The sequence below is a fragment of the Anser anser genome, assembly GCF_964211835.1.
Source record: "Anser anser genome assembly, chromosome: 1".
In the NCBI taxonomy this organism is placed as follows: Eukaryota; Metazoa; Chordata; class Aves; order Anseriformes; family Anatidae; genus Anser; species Anser anser.
In genome coordinates, this window is record NC_139720.1 from 10,542,584 (window position 1) to 10,562,957 (window position 20,374).

The window sequence follows — 20,374 nt, forward strand, 5'->3', positions numbered from 1 at the left end:
ACATGCAGTCATTTCTGAAGCCTACCTTGTAGTTGGGCTTTCTCAGTGGCAGGACCAATAATGCAGGTTATGAAGGTTTTAAGTTGAAGTATGAACAGGACTGCTGTCATTTGTGGCTGCTATCTCTGTTAAATGGCTTGGACTTTTGCGCTATTTTTATAGCTGATAAAAAGAAAATATTCTTTTTTTATTGTTCTTATTATTAAGTGTGCTCCCACTAGACCACACTTTGATAGTCCACAGCTTTCAAGTCACCCAGGATGGGAGGTTTGGGAACAAATTCCCTATAGCAGTGGGGTGTGTGAAAAACTGGAATGTTTTCAGATGGGGGTTTACAGGGTCAAGTTTGCTGTAAAAATGGATTACACATAGGGATGAAAACGTATATTTTTCTTCCAGGTTCTTGAACCCTTACAAGTATGGCTTACTATAACTTTGGTCTGTACTCAAAGGTTAATTCCAGATTCAATTTAACTCAGAATCCTGTGCAAATTTGATGTTTTTCAGGGAAAAATCTAAGAAATTCTGTAGTGATTGGTTGTAACGTAAAATTTATTACTGTTTTTTTTGGGGTAATTTTCAGCTATACTATTAAACTCTTTCATTATCAACAACAGCAAAAAGAGATTTTGTTGTGTTCCTGAGATAAAATTTCTCTGTGACAATTTTGAAAATCAAGCACCTCAAAAACATCCAAACTATAATCAGTGGTTGTTATAAATTATCTTTCTTTGTAGTGCTTTTCTACTTTTGATGCACTGAATTTTTAAAATTGTTGCTACTATACCAAGAATTAGAGCATATTCCAGTAACTTAATTACTGATGGAAGGACAGCATTTCTGTAGGAAAATAAATAAATAAGTAAATAAATCAGTGTTCTGAAATTCAAAAGTGATGGAATCCTTTGACAACTTATGAGACGTGCCTGTTAAAAATTTGCAGATATAACTGTAATTGTCAGAAATTTACTTGCAATAACACCCATCAGCTACAAGCATCAGAGGAAGACAGATTTGGTGAGTCTCTTTAAGGTCTCCATGGCTTTAACCTGAAAAACCTGGCAGGGCTGGTAGACTCAGCCTGGTCTGCAGTTTCTCAGTTCTTGTGCTGGCTTGTAGCCAGCACATTAGTGCTGGACCTGTTCCTGTGTGTGCCTGGAATTACTTCCCGGGAGACAGCACAGCCCCATCAGGCAGCCTTTCGGAAAGGCAGAGTACTTGAGTAAACTCAGGCCATCTGTTGGTTGCATAAATTAGTTCTCCCCATTTGCCCATCTAGCCATAAGGTATCCACTTTTAGTTTTCTTTTGCCAAACAATATATTTTTCTTTCTTTGTACAGTTCTATCCAGGACAGACATAGGCAAATGATTGTTTTCTGTTTTTTCTTCTTTACTTCTCGTGGTTGTATGCTGCTCATTGTAGCGGCTTTGTTTAACAAATCAAATTATCTCATTTATATGTGCTCTCCTTTGTAAACAACAATGGTTCCTCACCAAAAACGACCTTTATTCGTGACAGAGAAGAAACATCCCTTACCCCCTTCCTCTTTTTTACCCCTTCCCTTTTATTTTTTTAACATTTCCCTTTTTTTTTTGTTTTGCCTTTTTTCTCTTATTTATTTTTCCTTCCTCTTCCTCTTTTCTTTCCTCATGAATACTTATACTATAAAATGAATAAATAGATAAGGGACTAAATCAATTGCATTAGCGTAATTTAAATTATTTATTTCAAAAGCATGTTTGTTGTTCAGTATTCAAGGAAAAATTAAATTCAGCAGTAATTATTTGGTTTCAGCTTCGGTCATTTTAAAAGATCCCTCTTACTTTTTTCTTAGCCCTCTATGAGACCCTGATTCCTTGAAAATTTAGAAGTTGAATATTCAGTCACTAGAATCAGTCAGTTTTGAAGATTTACTAAATGATTTTTAGCGGTACCTTTTACATATCAAACAAAAATGTGAAGTATTTCTTTCATGAAGCACATTGGGATAATCCTAACAACAATCTTTCTGTAGATCTCCAGTAAGAACAGAGGATTTACTGATGTTTGTTCTGTCAAGTCACTGCTTATTTTGAATTTCAGTTGCCATCTTAATTTATTTCCATTTTTTCATCTTGCAGATATATTTGAAATACAGAGATTTGTATACTGTAGAAGCCAACAACCCTCGTCAGCTAGTGGAAATTGCAGCCAGAGACATTGAAAAACTACTGAGTAACAGGTCCAAGGCCTTGGTGGTGAGTACTAATTGGTTAGGTTTTCTATTTAGTATTTTTAAAAATGTGTATCTACTATTGAAGCATGATTTTATTGATTTTATTGTTATTTTTGCTGCCTATACACTTACAGGTAGTGTCAGCCTGATGTGTACAGAACATGACATGTAGAAAGGCAGCTCACAACTTCATGGTAGAAAATGAACTCATTAGTTTAGTTGGCATAGGGCAGATGCTTATAATATTGATGGATAGATTAGGAAACATGGCCAAGTAACAAATCAAATTATAAATAGATCAGAAAATAGCCCTCTACGTGATGCACATGAATGTTTATGACTTGAAGATCACTGTACTCTACAGTCATGATCTTGGGGAAACAGGAATTGAAGATTTTTCTTAAAAAGTGATTTAAAAATAATGGTGTCTTTGAAGTTATGATGTTAATTTTGGTATTATTGCTAAATAATTCTGTTGATATTTGTTTTTTTCATCTTTTCAGTTCCTCAGTCTTTCTTTATGGTAACAACTAATTCTTCTCTTTCAACAGATGTAGCCATGTGTGAATCACATTTATTTCTAGACCTATTCTATTTCTGACTTGATAATTTAATCTGTATTTCAATCATGTTTTGTATCAGCAAAGTTAATCCTGAGCTACTAGTGTGAAAATTGTGCTGCATGATGATCTCACGATTCTTTATGGTTTAAATAAACAGCAGCTATTTTTTGAAAATGTTTTTTTGTCAGCAGTCCCTTTCTGTTCCGTCTTATGAAAGGCCAAACCTGGATAATTGCTTTTTATGACTCCTACTTGCAAAAGTATGAATCCTATAATGTAGTTTGCCTTTCAGATGATAGTGACCAAATACGCACAAGGGGCACCTGGATGAATTCATAAACATACATTTATAGAGTAGAGCTATTAGAAATAGACTTAAAGGACAGAACAGCAGGTTGGGATTCCCTGAGCAATTGCATATCCGCTTTGACTTGCAGATGAGCTTGGATGTGTCATTTGAAGTGCAAGTAAGAAGGATTAATTCACCAAACTTTACACACCTACTGTGTAGACTGTGTAAACGTTAAAACTCTGCTGGTTGTCCTAAAGCCCCTTTTTGTTCAGTGGATCAAAGCAGGTACTTCTCACTCAGGACTGACCTGAAATGTTCTAAGACTATAAAATGGGATGAGCTACAGCCAAGAGTATGGACTTCTCGCTTCTTTATCAGAGGTGCCTAGATGTATATATCTATGCTGTTGTTGGTGTGTAAAGCTGGGGGAAATGAGTTCCACTCCAGCAGTCCTTCTATCAGCACAGGTTGACTTAGCTGAAGAATCAATCTGCATGCTATGCTGAGGACTAACTTTCATGTAGGAGATGAGAGGAAACTAGGGAAGTCATTTGCTTAGTCAGTTGTCCGTGCATAGGTACCACAGGAGGTATGCATTTTCCTGCTTCTTCTGCTTAGCAGGAGTTCACTCTTCCAGTTTCCATAGCTTCCCTAACATGTAATGTAAATCAGTGTTTTCTGGGAAAAAAATCTCCGTGCTTCAGTCAAATGGGTGGAAAATAGTTTGTTTGCTTTCCTTTTGTGACTCAGTGGGCATGTGTTTATGTAGCTTTCTGTGGACTTTGTATTATTACCGCAAAATATTATGAGTCATTTATAGACCTTTGTGAATACACCATTTTTTCCATCAATTTCCCATGAACTCGTGTAAGTCTGATATGTGTAAGTTATCAAAGCCAAATTTTATTATTTTCCCTAGACTCAAGATTCTTGTAGAGATTTTTGCATGTGTATGGTGTTTTTATCATAAAACCTTAAGCAAATGAAATAAGTGTCTCATGCTTACTTTAGAAAAGATTCCAGAACAGTTTTTCTGTGAACATGGAGGAAGAAGGGTGTCCCATCTCATTTTAGGCGGGCCCTTGATCACTCTTTCAGAAGGGTAATATGATTCAGTTCCCTGAAGTAAAAGAAGATTAAATTAGTGAAAAAATATTCTTTCAGTGCAGCCTCTCTCAAAAAAAAATATTTTTCAGAAATTCTGAGATAATTTTAAATGTTCAAGTCAATAAGGCAAATAAAGTCCCCCAAATGTATTAGTGGCTTAAGACCTATGACTTTAAAATCAGTTTTATTAGTTTGGAGGATGTGACTCATGATGTCTTTAGTGCTTGAGGTTGGCATTACTGACAGTGCTGCAGTGAATGTACAATACTTATTATTTTTAGCTGCATGCTATCATTTTAGGATGTACACAGTGGTTCTCTGCATACCAGCAAGATTTCTGCATGACCTCTGTATCAGTCTCACTACTTCATGCAGTTTAATTCACCCTCAAACAGATGGCAATAATTTAGTTCCCCCCTGCTTCCCACAACTGAATTTGATTTTCCATCCTTTAAATACTAATCAATGCTGCTTCTTTTTAGTGTTGGAACACCTCTAAAGTTTTCTATGTGACTTTTTTTTTTTTTTAATTGCCTGGGAATCGCAAGAATTTACAAACATTAACTACATGATTACAACACAAATGTAAGATCCCTCTTTTTTTTTTCATGGTAAACTGATTGAAATGACCTTTTGAAACTTGCTTCTACTCTTGTTCAAGAAGGACTGAGCTGACTTACATATATAAATATCTGAGGGAAGGGTCTCAAGAGAATGGAGCTGGTCTCTTTTCAGTTGTGCCCAGCAACAGGACGAGAAGCAACGGGCACAAACTGAAGCACAGGAGGTTCCGGCTCAATATGAGGTGGCACTTCTTTACTGTGAGGGTGACAGAGCACTGGGACAGGTTGCACAGAGAGGTTGTGCAGTCTCCTTCTCTGGAGATATTCAAAACCCACCTGGATGCCATCCTGCGCAATGTGCTCTAGGAGATATTCTCGGCAAGGGGGTTGGACTAGATGATCTTCAGAGGTCCCTTCCAACCTCGGCCATTCTGGGAATCTGTGATTTTGCGGTTCTGACTTGCAGAGGTTGTCAGATTCTTAATGTTTGTCTTGTGAAAAATTTCTGTGAATTTTGTGCACTTTTTTCTTGTCCTAATTTTTATATATCTATGGTAATCTATTGTGCTTTCTTAGTCACTCCTAGTTTGTTTGTTTTTAACTTAAGTATGTACATACATTTTAAAAATTTGTCAAAAACATTTTTTTTTTCAGAAGATGTTTCTGGGTATGATCAGTCAATAGATGGTTCCTGAGAAAATGTACTTTTCCTTTTGTATCAAATACCAGACACAGCCAAAGCCATACATTCAAAAATGAGTATTACCTCTCAAATTAGTAAACCCAAGTCAATGGTGATTAAGCTTTTAATGTGATTTTCATTGTTTGTTTTATCTTCTGATTTCTGATTCAGACATCTTTCTCAACTATTACCAAGGTTAGCTGTTCTGGGAAGTTCTCTTACTGGTTCTTTAAAAATATTTGTTTCTTATGTACACAGAGGTCTAGTCTGATTTAAAAATAACAAAAATAAAGAGGGGGGGAGGACCTAAAAAACAATCTAAAAAACATTTCTCCTAAGGGGAGAAATACCCTTTTATTAACTTAAGCCCTAGTCAGATCTCTTTGCTGACTCATATTTTACATCATTATTAATTCTAGATCACTTCATGTTGTTTTCCCTGATACCATCACCTCAAGAGCTCCTAATGGCTCAGATATTTGTACTGTCTTTTCTATTTGCAGTTATCCTGGATTTATATCAGAGCTTTCAGTGACTCCTGTTTTTAAATGTTCCTATTTTTAGGAAGGTTTTTTATACATGAAACACTTGCTTGTTATCTCCTGAATCTGAGCTGATACTTTCTACTAAGATAATTTCTTCACCTTCCATATGTTTGCTTCTTCTTTTTTCATAGACTACCTTTATGTTTGCATTTTGTGAACTTTATGTAGTGAAGCTGAATTATTTATCTGAAGTTTAAGTCATTTTATATCTACGGGGTCATATTTTCTCTGAAATTAGAAGTGGAGTTGGATCCAACTGCTACTAATGTCCGCACAGAGGGTTTTACTGTTAGGGCTTATGTGACTCAAAGTGTTAATTAAGACCTGAATCATGAAAATAATTTGATGGAAGAGGATTATACATCCTCCAGTAATGCCATGAGGAAGGTGCCAGTGAAGGTTATCAATATGTTCATTGTTCAAACACTAGCATCCTACAGAGATGGCTATGATTTTTCCTAGGCATGCTACACAGACGATCTCTGGGCAAGGTTATAATAAGTATTAGTGATGACTTTTCTAATACTATGTTGGCATCCCTTGAGCTGCAAGAGCACATTTAAATGAAAAATAACACTTGTATACTAAATTATATTTATGTTTTCATGCACCTTTATGCTAGAATACTATCTAATTAGGAAAGATAAAATTACTTATTTTTGTGCATTACACAGTAAAAGCTTGAGTAATTTGGAAAAGCATTGTGATTTCATTTCTGGTTTATATATGAAACGATTTTAAGGAAAATTTGGAAAAAGGTGACTTGTTCCACTCTAAGGAAAGAAATTCCACTGTTGTTTTTCAATGTGTATGAATTCATGCTAATATGAAAAAATGTTTGTGAGCAGCTTTAAAGGTGGTTGAAATAGGTGTATAGCTGGACAAGGGGAAAAGGGAAAGCCCTGATCTGAACTCAGAGGGATTTGCTAGATGGCTTTTTCCAGAAAATGGGAACCATAGCAGAAAAAGCAAAGATGAAAAGAACACGGAGACTTTTCTAGGAAATTGCAATGGAGAAGGAGGGTCGTGTCAGCTGTAAGGAGGGAGACAAGCACCAGCCTCATGGTTAAGGATGGCAAAGAATGTCATGTGACAGAGCCTGCTGTTTAAGCAGTGAACATCTCGTTTTTTGCTTTACTGTTGATTACTATTGCATACTTGCCTGTCCTAACTGTTACCAAGCATACACCACTTCAGTATAGTGGGATTTCCATACTTATATGATATTACGTGCAAGTTCATATTCTGTCTCTATGTATCCTGCTAAAAGGTGGTATATAGGCTAGCTGTGCTACCAACGTAGCATTTGCATGTTTGTGATGGTGGAGGCTTTGTTGAAAATGTATCCTGCAGTAACTAAGGGCAAAACTCACAAAGGTTCTTGTATGCTTTTCAGGTACTCCCCATTCATCAGTGCAATAGCTGTCTGGAGATACATAGATAATGCTAGCAGATCAAAAGCTTTCAGTTCTGCTGGAAGCAAAAATAATATAAATAAAAACTTTTCTATATACAAGAAAGTGAAGATACTTGCATTTGGAAAATACTATTTTATGAGTATCACTAGAAATACTGAAAAGTACATGACATTGTAATATATTTATACAATACGGTTAGAGGAGTTACGAATATTTTCCCACAGACTGTGTAAATTTAAAACCTTTTAAACTCATAAATATGTGAGGTGATCTGATGATATATTTCTTTATAACTCATGTAAAACACTGTAGTAAGCTTAAGCTTTGCAAAGATCCCAATTTTTGTTGTCACACTTTAAAAATTGTGAATAGTGTTTTTTAGAAAAGCATATTTTAAAAAATCAGTGGTTTGCAAAAGGCTTTTGGGATTTTGTTTTTCAGTTATCCATCATGTTGTGAGGGAAATGAAGTTTGACTTACCTTAAAGTAGTTTCTGATCCAGTGCTGCACACTAAACCCAAGGTGCAGCCTCATTCTTCTGCAGTGTGGAGTCATAAGTTGTGCAGCCCTCAGCCTTCATCTGTCCACCTGAGCAGCCCATTACTCATTAGGTATCGGGGAGCATCTCTAATGTTCCATCTCAGGAAAATCTGGAGTTTTACCTTCTTGCACTTTTTTTTTTTTTTTTTTTTTGAGCTGAAGAGAGTTTAGATCTTTTAGGTAACAGAAAATTAAAGTTGAGAGAAAATGATGACTAAAGAACACCTACTAACAGTCTTTTCAAGCACAGCCTGCAGAAAATGTTGGAAACAACATCAAAATATCCTATTTCCTGCTTCAGTAAAGTCCTTTTCCACATTCTCAAGTTATTTACATGTTAGTTCCTTGTTTGTATAATATTTTGAGATGAATTGTACTTGTTCTCCTATCCAAATTCAGATGTATGCATATTACCCTGTAAACGTCCTTTCCCACAATGAAATCTCTTGTTCTGGAAGGCCTTGCATCAGTGTCAGTTCTTTGTTGTCAACACTATAATGCATACCGAGTGCATTATTTAATAAACTTTTGTTCCATTACTGCCCATATTGAAAGGAAACAGCATAACTATTTGTATAAAACAAAGACTCAAGTTCCACTAAAATACCTTTCACCAGAGAATGAGAGAGATTCATATTTTCACTGTCAAATTCTTGCCTAATGTTTCTTTGTGTTGCTTTGTGTTGGGTTATTTGCTTTTACTTGTTTTCTTGGGGCTGTAGAGTTACATGCAATTTTGCACATTATTGTCCAGATTTCTTCAGACATCTCAACTAGAGACATTATATCTTCATTCTAGCCTTTATGCCTTGGGTTCTTCTGAAAACTGAGGAAAGTGAGTTTCCATGGAAACTGAGGCACAGATTGTGTGCTAGGAGGCAGGTTGCCTGTATGTGACGTTGGGAAGTGTCCAAGGTGCACCATTGTGGCTGGGAATGAGGAGCTCAGAGTGTTTATCTGTTAGTTTAGATACAGTTTCAGCACAGCTGTGCAAGTCTGTCCAGATCCCCTCATATTTTCCTGCTCATGTAGAATAAGGCTTCAGTATCTCATAATGCAACTGGAAAACTTAAATAAAGATGTTATAATGTATTTCAAGATTCCTGGGCAGAGAAGCCCTCCACTTTAAATAAGATTGGGAATTTTTCTGTAGTCTGAAAGATATATACGACTGAAATAAATTTTGTAGGTGTGCTTGATGATATTTTGGGGGAGAAGGGTTCCGAAGCTCTAACATGAGTTTTGTTTTGGATCCCTAAAACACACCTAGCATCCTAGATAGCATTCTGAGACACCTACTTTCTTGTCTGTGAATGATAAATTGCTTATACTAACAAGATCTCTTTCTATTCTTTTAAAATACATGATAGATAAATTTTGATTGACTGCTCATGTTTAGTGGAACCTGCACTGGGCAGCATCTCTTGCTTAGTGCTCTGCTGTAGCTCAACCACTGGACTCCTGAGCTGCTGCAGAAATGTCAAAGAAGCCTGAATTCTCACACCTAACATCTAAAGATTAACCACTCCATGAAGGCTTGGGGCAGGTTTGTGAGATAAAAATATCTGTGTAAACATGTGGATACACATGTGAATCTGGACACACTTGTACAGGTGTGTTGAAGTTGCATCTGAATGATATTCCAGTACAGATACTGTACACGTATATATGTACGCACACAACTATCTTTTAATCTAAAGGATAAATAAACAAGACATCTGACCAGGGCGGAGGATCTGCAGCTTGGTTCTCTTCTTTCCCATTTAAGCACTCTGATCGCAAGGCTCAAGTCCTCCAATCCATAACATAAGCTGTGCACAAATCACTTTCTGAAACAATTTAATGCTAACAACTGCCCTCTGCTGTCATTATCATCCCCCTCAAAATGTTAATTTATTCTTGCTCTCAGACTGAGACCAGAGTATTTGCCCTACAACCTGAAAATTATGTTATTTTCAAGAGGTGTAATTTGGATACTCCTAAAGTATCTGCAATCCTGACTTCCCTCAATATTTTGCAAAAGATGACATGGTAAACACTGTGATTTTGTCATTAGGAGACACTGATGAATTAGGTCTTGAGTTGATGGAGGAACTTGGTATTTCCTTTTTCTTCTTTCACACACCAATGCAACATCCTATAGAATCAACAGAGAAAGGGAGGGGCCCCAGTTTTACTGGTGTGCTGTGATGGCTTCGGAGTGTTCATCACAGCATAGTCTTTCCCTTCTCCTTTCCTAGCTGATTTTAAGGACTTAAACCTTGTTGAAAACTGATTTCAAAACTAATTTCAGTAAATATGTTAAAAACCAACACTTACATTTTGACCTTTTTTTTTTTTTTTTTTTTTTTTAGTTTTCAAGCGTTTCTACCATTTTGACTCACTTGCCAGTTACAGGCACTGCTGGACCATTGTATTGGAAAGGGCTCAAGCTGGAGAGATTCAGATAAGGAAAATAGCTTGTATTGTGGTTTGTCTCATAGCAAGTAACACTTTCCAACACTTTATTTGTATTTTCCTGATACACGAGAAGCTGGTCATCATGCAGAACAGTCAATGTTTTGTGTGCTGGGTTGGTCACCAAAATAATTTCAGGTCTGACTTAGTAGGAAGAGAAAATGTACATGGATAGAAAAGGGCAAACTAACAAAAGTAAATTAGTGGTTAAACAGATGAACAGAGTTTTGTCTATACTTGGTTTTGGGCAGTGCATGCATATACCTATACAAAGGTTTTCTGGTGGTTTTCACTCTAACATTGGAATTGTTAGGTTATAGCAGTTTTTTTTCTGTTTAATCTTTCAAAATATTTTATTCCTTTATTTTAGCTTTCTATCTCACCCTGGGAGTGACTCTTGAGCTCTATGGAAGGTATTTAATGAAAATATTCACTGTGTTAGCAGCATTACAAAAGGAATGATTTAAGTTCTGATGAAATCCTACAGGAGTTAAACTGATGTGTTGGTAAAATGCAAAAAAAAATGAAGGGTTGTCTGTTTAAGCACTGTAAGATCACGCATGCTATGTTTTTACATGATAGTATGTCATGGTTCTTTAAGTTTTTCCATTATGTATTTATTTGGTAGAATTTCACAGAGTTAGGACTCCAGCTCTATTTATGTGTTTACTTTTTATATCTCCATCAATTCTGTATATTCTGACTAATTCACCAAGATGGGAAATGTCTAAATTTTATTTCTGGATACTTCATGCGAGTGTTCAGAATAGACATTGTCATCTCCTTTTTGCAGTGTTAGATTTATATTTCAGTCCATGGCTAGAGCTGGCCCAAATAATAGAAATAGCTACTTCAGTTGCAGCAGAAACTTTGCAGGTGAGTTCAAGATCAGTACTGCAATTCTTTTAAAACTGGCTTCACTGGCAAGTTTTCACACTAGGAAAAAGGCTTTTTTAGACTATAATACTGAGTCAGTTAGCCTGTATGAACTTTGTTTAAATCTCCAGATGTTAGTATAGTCTGTTTTGATAGTCGGTTGTAGTTGCTGAAGAAGAAAAAAAAAAAAACACAAAAAAACACAAAAAAACAACAACAACAACAACAAAAAACACAAGCAAACAAACAAAAAATGTGGTTTGGAATGACAGCTAGTGATATGTGACACTTATGAAGTCAAACATTTGTCAACTTGTCCACTTGTCAGATATTTGAATTTGTTTTTATTTGTCTTGCCTGGAGTCTTGTTTTATTAACTGAAATACAGGTTCTATAGATGCAGCAATATGCCTCAGAGGATAAATTCACTTAACTCACGTACCTTGCAAGGCATCATAAAAGTCTGGAAAAATAAATCAAGAGGGCTTGCAATGAAAGTTCGTACAAATATCGCCTGTTTCAGTGTTTTTACTTTCCATGGCTTAGTTGATCTGGCTCCTGCAGATCTTGTATTCTTCTTGACATATAAAGAGGGGGTCATTCCTCCCACTTCCTATATTCTCATAGATAGCCATGAGTCATCGTTTTGATTTTTGTAGACCTGAACTGTATACAATGCTGAAATAGCATCTAGTATGCTAGCTTAGAGAGACACCTGCTGAATCTCTGTCCTGCTAGCAGTGTATTGCATTTAGGGTTTCTAAGTGTGACGGAGATGATAAAAGCTAAAAAGAGCTTGCAGCTAATCATATTATTGGATGATCAGCTTCACAGTTTAACTTTTCCTTTTCCCTACACAGCAGATTGTCTCTGATACCGTAGCTTCTTTGTTGCTTTCCCATTTGGTATGTAGAGAAATCAGGAGCGAAGATTGCTGTAGCATTTCTTTTCTATTCAGACGGTTTTGTTTATTCATTGGAGCAAATTCCCTTGCAAAATAACTGTCCATGGCTAATTTTCCAGAGATTCTGTTGTTGCTGTTGTTTAAACTCTCTGTTGGGGATTCTTTGTGTGTGTGTTACAAGCGTGTTTCTTAGTCTCGGTTTATGGATACTCAATTTTAATTTGTGAAAGATGTTCTGCAGGTGCATAGCCTCATCACAGTGAGTGTTAGCTTAAGCTGGGGGGTTGATGTAGCAGCTGTGAAAGGTGAAATTTTGTCCAAAGAGTTCTTTCGGTGTCCTTTCATTATGATGGTACTTTTTCAGATTCAGAAGCTCAGATTTAAAACAAAACAATGCAACACAAACCCTCTGTTGTTTCTCTATTTGGATTTCTCCCAGCTTTTGTCTCCAGGGCTTTGCTACACTGCTTAGCTGAGGCTTACCCTCAGGCATTTTCTTCTCCTGCAGATATATTTGTTTTCCTTGTTGTATGTGCTTCTGCCTGATGGGCAAAGAGAACATCCTTTGCTTATTTTTTGACCTAAGGACTTTTATTCAGATCATCTCTCCAAAAAGCAAGAAATATATTGACAAATTTACCAGTGTAAGACCATTTTCCAGCCTGGCTAGTTGGAAATGTTAAAAAAGAATGGTTTTCCATGATAAAACACATTTTTCAAAATCGCAATATATCATGCTAGTAATTTATTTTGCTCAAATTGATCTGGTTTGTAAGGCTGTCTGACTAAAAAGACTGAACATGAATGTAAGTGTTCTTGGGCATTTTGTTGGCTGCTGTACTCTGATGCTATTTGGCCAGCCTTCTCAATGCTCCTAATTTTTCTCCCAGTCATTAAGTTTGCATTTTCAGTCACAACCAAAAATGAATTTTACTATTTTAAAATCCTCTGTGAAATGAAAGCTCCACTTATTTTCTGGAAGCTCTACTAACCATAACTGAGAAGAGCCAAATATAAGTGTGACTCTAGTGGTCCAGATTTGCACACAAAAGTTACACATAAACTGTACGGTAGTTGTGTGCTGTACCGGCCTCTGAGCCTCAACTCTGCCTTTGTGAGGCCTTTATTTCCAGGCCTTGAATAATTCTGGGGCTCTTCTCTGCATTTGCTCTTGTCTTTCACTATCTTTTCTTTGAGAACATTGATACCCAGCTGTATGCACAATTCCAATATTTATCTCAATGTACTTTTTGTACACTCCTTATTTTTCCTCATATTAGAGGTTCAACCTAGACTGATTTGCTACATCATCACAGTAACTCATATTTAATTATTCACTCACTTTATCTTGTAAATGCTTCCCAGGGTAACTGTGTTCAAAGAATCAGTCCTTTTCTGAGTATGCTGTGAAATCTGTATATTCCTCGATCTATTTCTAATAATGCATTAAACAGTGTAAGAATGCATTGTGTTTGTGCTCATTTCAACCTGGAGTACTTTGTGTGACAGTTGTACAATAAATGAGAAGGAGGGTTTCTACAAAGTAAGTCTTCATGTCGTAGTGTAGCTGACATGTAGTGTTTCCACAGGTTTCTTTAACCAATAGATGGCTTCTAGGAAATGTTTCTTTGCATAGTACCAACCAATTAAAGGTCAGTGTAGCAGACTGCTTGCAAAATGTCATACCTTTGTTGTAGTGGACAGAATGCATTAATAATAGAAATAACATTAAAAATAATAATAATAATAATAAATCAAATGACAAGATGAATGTAGTTTGGAATTTTTATTTATTTATTTATTCTTTAAAAAAATAAATCTATATATGACATCTCTTACAAATTACACCATTTTCTTGGTGGAAGGAGTTTTAGAATTTTAATAAATTCTCAAAACATTTGTGTGTAACTAAGTTTTATTTGCATTTCAGAAGGCAGAATTAAAACACAAATGAAAGTAAAAGCTAGATTATTTAAAATGGAACCCTCCCTAATGGTTGTATGCAAAATCATCAAGGACTTTGGGTCTCCAGGCACAGCATTTCCTTATTCTGTTCTCATGACAATGTTAAGTCTGCTAATCAGTGTGTGATGTTGGAAGTAAAAGACCTTTTGGGCAAGACAGAGATTTTATCAGGGAACGACAGAAGTTTCTGGCATGCCCTCTGTTTTCTGTGTTTTCACGTTTTTCTTTCTTATTGCTCCTGTTCTTTCCTTCCTTGCTAGTAGGTAGTGGAAGGGAGAAACCACAGATTTATCAGGGCTTTCTTCTGCATTGAATGCGGTTGGTGATATGTGGTGCTGTTTAAGTGTATGACAGAACACCTTGTGTTGTTAATGACGTTATATTCATTAAAGTGTAGCCATACTGGTCTCCTGCTGTTTAAAGCTGCAAGTTACATTTATTGCCAGTTTGAAGGCACGCAAAAAAAAAATTCCCCTTCTAGCAAAATACTAAGACTTCAGTTTTCTATTGGGAGTGACAACTGAAGTCAGTGGTTAGCTTATGGGTAAGAGCATATGAAATGTCCTTCTCGGTCAAGGTTGCTTATGTAGCCTGTCTTCTGTCCTGCCATTAATTTGGGGAAACATTGTGTAGGGAGAGCACACAAGCCTGGTGTGGTTCGTGGTCCATTACGTGTGTAATCCCCCAGTATTCACAATCTTTGGATTAGAAGTTTTAAAGAACACATCTCTGCCTGTTCCCTTCAGTATCTGTTAGTAAATTTATTCATTAATTTACCTAGTCCCTAATCTGCCTGTATTATCTGCCTCCACAGCACCCTGTAGCTCACTAGCTACAGACCAGACCTCACTATTTGTTGAGTTAAAAAGTGTTTTCTCCTCTCTGCTCTAAATTGATCTCTGGTCTCAGTGAGTGCTGCCTGGTCCAGTATTGCTAGATCTGTTGTTATATAACAATTTTGGCATTTAGTATACAATGTCAGCCATATCTGCTGTCAGCCTTTGTGCCTACCAAAAGGAGTCCTAGCTCTTCTAGTCTCTCCTTGATAGGCTATCTTACAGAGAATGCATAACTGTTCTATAGCAGTTACTTCCATCCCATTTAATCATTTTTTTAGAGGTGTTTGGAACAGGAGAGAGTTAGGTACAGTGCAGGAGGAGCTTCTACCATGTCTTAGCTGGCTGCATCGTGCTCCAGGTCATCTTCTAGAATATGACCAGTAAGGGGCTATTCATCTTCCAGCACTTTGTTTCCCTTGTTTCTCTTCTGACTTCAGACATAGTTCTTTGGCAGGCAAGATCATTGCAAAAGGCTCAGATGCTGCAACTATGTGCATAATTTTAGGTTTTCAAGCAAGCATTTCTCAACAAGAAAATTCAATAAAATAAAATCACAATAAAATCACTACCAGTCAGAGAAATGAAATAATTAAGACCTAAATAAATATTATCAAAAATAAAAGTTTTTATTACGCCATAGAATCATTTAGGTTGGAAAATACTTCTAAGATCATCTAGTCCAAACATATATATATATATATTTAATTTTGGAAGAAAAAGAGTTAAAGCTTTTTCATTATTATTATTATTATTTTTTTTTCCCTTTCCTAATGAGAAATTAAGATACTTTGCTAGAGTGAAACTATCTGTTTTCTCCAGATGTTTTTACATTTTTTTCTTGGTCAAATTAGATTTCTTGGCCAAATAAAATTAAATGCAATAAATTGTCACTATGGAGCCCGAATAGGATTAAATTTAAAAATATCTGATTTGACTAATGCAATATGTGCATGCGTCAGAGTAGCTTTCAACTTCAGCAGAACTCTTGCTGCAGTGAGGACCTATTAAATTGCAGAAGAGGCATCAGATTCTGATTTTAAGCCCATTGTAGAGCCTTGTTCTTTGCACAAGTAAAAGATAGAGTTTCAGACATTTGGGTTGGTTGCTGGTCATGTAATTTTATAATCTAACATCAACAATGAGCAGTTGAATAATCTTTCCTTTCAAACAGTCATATATTTTTCCTTTTCAGTTCAGTATTTTGTTTTCTGAGCCAACATGACTGTTGGGCAATGAAGCTGGTGAAGGGTCTAGAGAACAAGTCTTACGAGGATCGGCTGAGGGAGCTGGTGTTGTTTAGCCTGGAGAAAAGGAGGCCCAGGGGAGACCTTATTGTACTTTACAGTTACCTTAAAAGAGGTTGTAGCAAGATGTGGATCAGGCTCTTCTCCCAAGCACCAAGTGATAAGAGGAAATGGCCTCGAGTTGTGCCAGGGGAGGTCTAGGCTGGATATTGAGAAAAATTTCTTCACTGAAAGGTTTGTGAGGCATTTGAATTGGCTGCCCAGGGAAGTGGTTGAGTCACCATCCCTGGAGGTATCGAAGAAATGTGTAGTGTACAACCTCATAGCGTGGTTTAGTGGTGGATGTGTCAGGATGAGGTTAAAGGTTGGAACAGATGATCTTAGAGGTCTTTTCCAATCTGAATAATTCTATGACTATACAGCTTATTCTATACCAGCAGTATCCTTAAATGCACTGTAGGACTGGATAAAATATGGGTTCCACAGAGAAACAGATTGTTTCTGGGAATATTTGCTTTTTTTCTCCAGCATTTTGGTAGCATGTTTTGTGCCAGTATTTCAGGAGTGCAGCTGATTGGGAGCCTTGGGAAAGAATGCAGGTAGATTTGGAGCTTTTCCAAGTAAACTTTAAAGGAGTCAGATCATAAGGGCCTCAAATTGTTGGAAACATCTTGCTGCAGAGCTAGTTAAGAATACTATATTTCTGACTTCATGGAAGTATGATACAGACTCAGGTAGCATGTTCACCTGGCATCTTTGATAGTTTTTTTCTCCTTTATCAATCTAAGGTGTCCACCTGCTACCTTCATCTCACCTTTTGGGCTTTGTAGTGGAATTTCTATGTTAACACATTCCTTAAGGGCAGCTCCTGTCAACTTTCTTTGCAACGTTGACCTTTGCTGCACTTGTTAGTACAAAAGGCAAAATTCCCCAGGAACCCAGCAATTTCCTCGCACTATAAGTCTTTGTGGAAAAGCTTGGAAAGCAGGATTTGCTGAAGGAAAGCAGCATAACAAACTGTTTTGTGCTATTTCCTGAAGGTCTAAATGGCACTTCCTAACTCTAAGTGATCCAGTTGTGAGTTTGCCGATAAACAAATGTAAATGTCCCCTCTAAAGAGCAGAAGCTGTAAAAATCCTGTAAAAATCAGTAGCAGCTGAGGTAATTCACCATTTTTTTTTAAAGTTAATCCAATTGATAAATTATAAGATTCCCTTTGATTGGGAAGCTTCAAGAAACAATAATTTTGTGATGTGTCAATATGATGAAGCTATGGTTTCTTCAAAGTCCAAAGTCTGTCCAGAAACATTTTTCACTCTGTTTGGTGCATCTGCTTAGAGATTACAAATTGATACTTTTCAGCTGGATGCCTAAAGGGCCCAGGTTTACTGTATATATGTATATACTGATTTATGAGCTCACTTGGGGGTGAAAGTGCTCCCCAGTGGTCTCTCTGCAAACATATTTACGTGTCCATTCCTAGTGTTCAGAGAGAGGGACACTGACTGCATTTGCTGCAGAGACTGATAAGTCTCCAACGTATGCCTGTGTTGAACACATCTGACTGGGTGGAATCAGAAACAAGGAGTCACCTGGTGTGAAACAAACACAGCCAGAGGGCAGGTATCTACATGCAGGGGTCATGACTTACACTGGTGTATCTGAAATCCTCTGTCTGGAGCATTGCTATTTGGGTCAACGTTGCAAGATGACACCTTGATTTCCTCGGAATCAGAGACTGAAATCTTCGGCTTAAAATATCTAAACATCTCTGTAGCTATCAAATCTTTCTTTCTTTCTTTCTTTCTTTCTTTAATTTCTTTTTTACAAGTTATTCTTTTTTAATATGATTGGAAGAAGATTCTGTATTTCAAATGTCAGTCCAGGAAATTAAGGATCTGAGATCAAATTTATCTTCAATCTAAGATGTTTTACATCTGTGAACCAAAAGTGTTCTGATCACTTAATTACAAGCTAGACTTGGAAATACATTATTCTTCCTTGGTTATTCCCCTATCCAATCAGTGCTGAGCCACTGTGTGAGAAATGGAGAACTATGGAACCAGGAGAAAGGATAATACAGGAGGGCATGGATCTTAGTTTCCATAGCACTCGGATAGATGAGAGTAAATATTTTTCCCATTGGTCTTTGTATAAATTTAAACATCAACATCATCTTTTTTGCTCTGCAAGACATTTCTATAAAGTACGGCAGGTGGTCAGAACATGTTCTGGGCAGGGTATCTCGGAATTAAGTGTTGTAGGTGGGTATTTGGACTTTAAATAGCTGCTCTTGCAGTTCAGCTAATGCCCCTAAGAAAGATTTAGAGTTACCCAGGGAAACCTCTGCTCCGAAGAGGAGATTATCTGAATGTTTGATGTCGGCAAGTTTAGTGAGTAAATTTTTTCCTTAGATGTGCTCTAGACTCTTAATGCAGTTGTCAGAGGATTGTAAATTCACTTTAATATTAATATTAATTTTCAGAATTGTTAAAAAAAATAACAGCATTGATTTGTAAGTGGTCTCACAAATAGAAATCCTTTTGAACCCACTGTTACAGGTGAGTATTGAATATAAACAGTCAGACAAAGGCAAAGGGGAGGATATCTAGTTTAGCTGTGGGAAAATGTAGTTTGTAGATAACAGTTTGAATTTCATTTCTAGCTGGTTTTTTTTTTTTTCTTTTTTTTCTCCAGGCCAGTATCCAATTCATTCCTTAGAAGCTGAAAGAAATGCATTAAGTGAATTTTTAACACCTTACCTATGTTTAGTTAACAGTGACATAATTAACCTAGTTCAAGTTTTTCATTTTTTAATAATAAGAGAAGTTGTGCCAGTCTTAAGGTTCAGTACATGAGACAGAGATTGCTTTTTTTTTTTTTTTTTTTAATAGAATTGTTTAGGGATTTAATGTACTTCCAGTGTGGTATTTCTTATTAAAACTTCAATCACCCGCCACTTGATTGTGATTAAAACTGCCCCTAGACAATAAATTTTGTTCTATGCAAATATGACAGGTATGATTATGGCAAACCTAATTGTTCATATATTGCTAGTTTCCATATGGTGATAAGTTGGGTGTTCAAATAGATGATGAAGTAATAAGATTTATTTTCCCATTTAAAGAGTAGAACAAAACAGAAGAATTCATTCTCTTCCTTGAGTCTGGGTCCATAAAACACTCTCTTGATGTAACGCATTCTGAAAATAGCTCAAGACCAAAGACAAAAAGTTGTTGATTTGTGCTATACTGAATTAGTACAGGGGAAAAGGATTTTGAGATGTTGTGGACTTATTACAGTAGGCAGCATTAAGGTGGGTGAAAGGAGCGGGGTTCCCATTTCCTAGTAATGTCGACAGCACAACAATGGATGGGTCATATGAAGGAGAAGCAGTTGTCTTTCCCTCTAAATGCCTCCATTAACATCTTCATCACCTCTGCCTCTGACATTGCTAAAGAAAAATGTGTATTTTTTTAATTTATAGTTAGCAAACCTGAAATTCATCAGCAGTTATGTTTTTGAGAGTATTTCCTCAAATATTTCATTGGTGTGACCTGTTACATATCTCATCAGGTTGCAGCTTCATTATGAAGGGGATTTTTTCCCCTCCAAGGAACTAGTAGAGAAAGTTTACCAAATACAAAAAAATAATTGATGATGTTTTATGTCTTGCCCTGCTGTATAGAAGAACCTTACATAACCCTTCAGTTTCAATCTTTGCTTGCACACTGGCTGTGGCTGGGCTTCTTCTCCTTTGCTCTTTGTACTGTCTCCAAGTTGGTTTGTGCTATAGCAGCAGTGACTCATTAATGCTCAGTCCAGTGTAAAGTTCGCAACAGACAGTCTCTGCTGATAAATTCAATAGCTATTCCCCAAGTACCCTGTCTGAGTCAGAACACTGTGGAGCAATAATTTTGTTTTTGCAGGATGTGTTTTGGGAGGATGCTGCAGGAGTGGGTGGCTGTAATGCTCTTGCTGCTGAGCAGGCAGTGAGCAATCCCCCTTGACATTTGCTTTGTTTTTGTTTTTTTTTTCTTTTTCCTTTAAAAAAAGAAAAAGAAAAAAAAGAAAGGTTTGCATGTATTCTGGAGTCGTCACAATGTATTTATGTTTAAACAAGTCTTTAAAAATAATAATGTGAATGAACAGAAAATGCTAG

At 36.5% G+C, this 20,374-nt stretch overlaps 1 protein-coding gene across 12 annotated transcripts in view; it reads left to right on the forward strand.

Annotated features, from left to right (window-relative positions):
* CACNA2D1 (calcium voltage-gated channel auxiliary subunit alpha2delta 1) overlaps positions 1 to 20,374 on the forward strand; it is a 415,542-nt gene that overhangs the window by 75,202 nt on the left and 319,966 nt on the right. For 11 of the 12 annotated variants that reach the window (XR_014578635.1, XM_083821360.1, XM_083821361.1 and 8 more), the window contains one exon: positions 2,123 to 2,239. Coding sequence is in view for 11 of the 12 variants with exons in the window: in XM_083821360.1 (XP_083677486.1) it covers positions 2,123 to 2,239 (117 nt within the window). In the remaining variant the exon portion in view is untranslated. Of the gene's footprint in view, positions 1 to 410; positions 439 to 943; positions 1,018 to 2,122; positions 2,240 to 20,374 lie in introns of those variants that run through there. The other variant, XM_083821357.1, reaches the window with a different exon arrangement.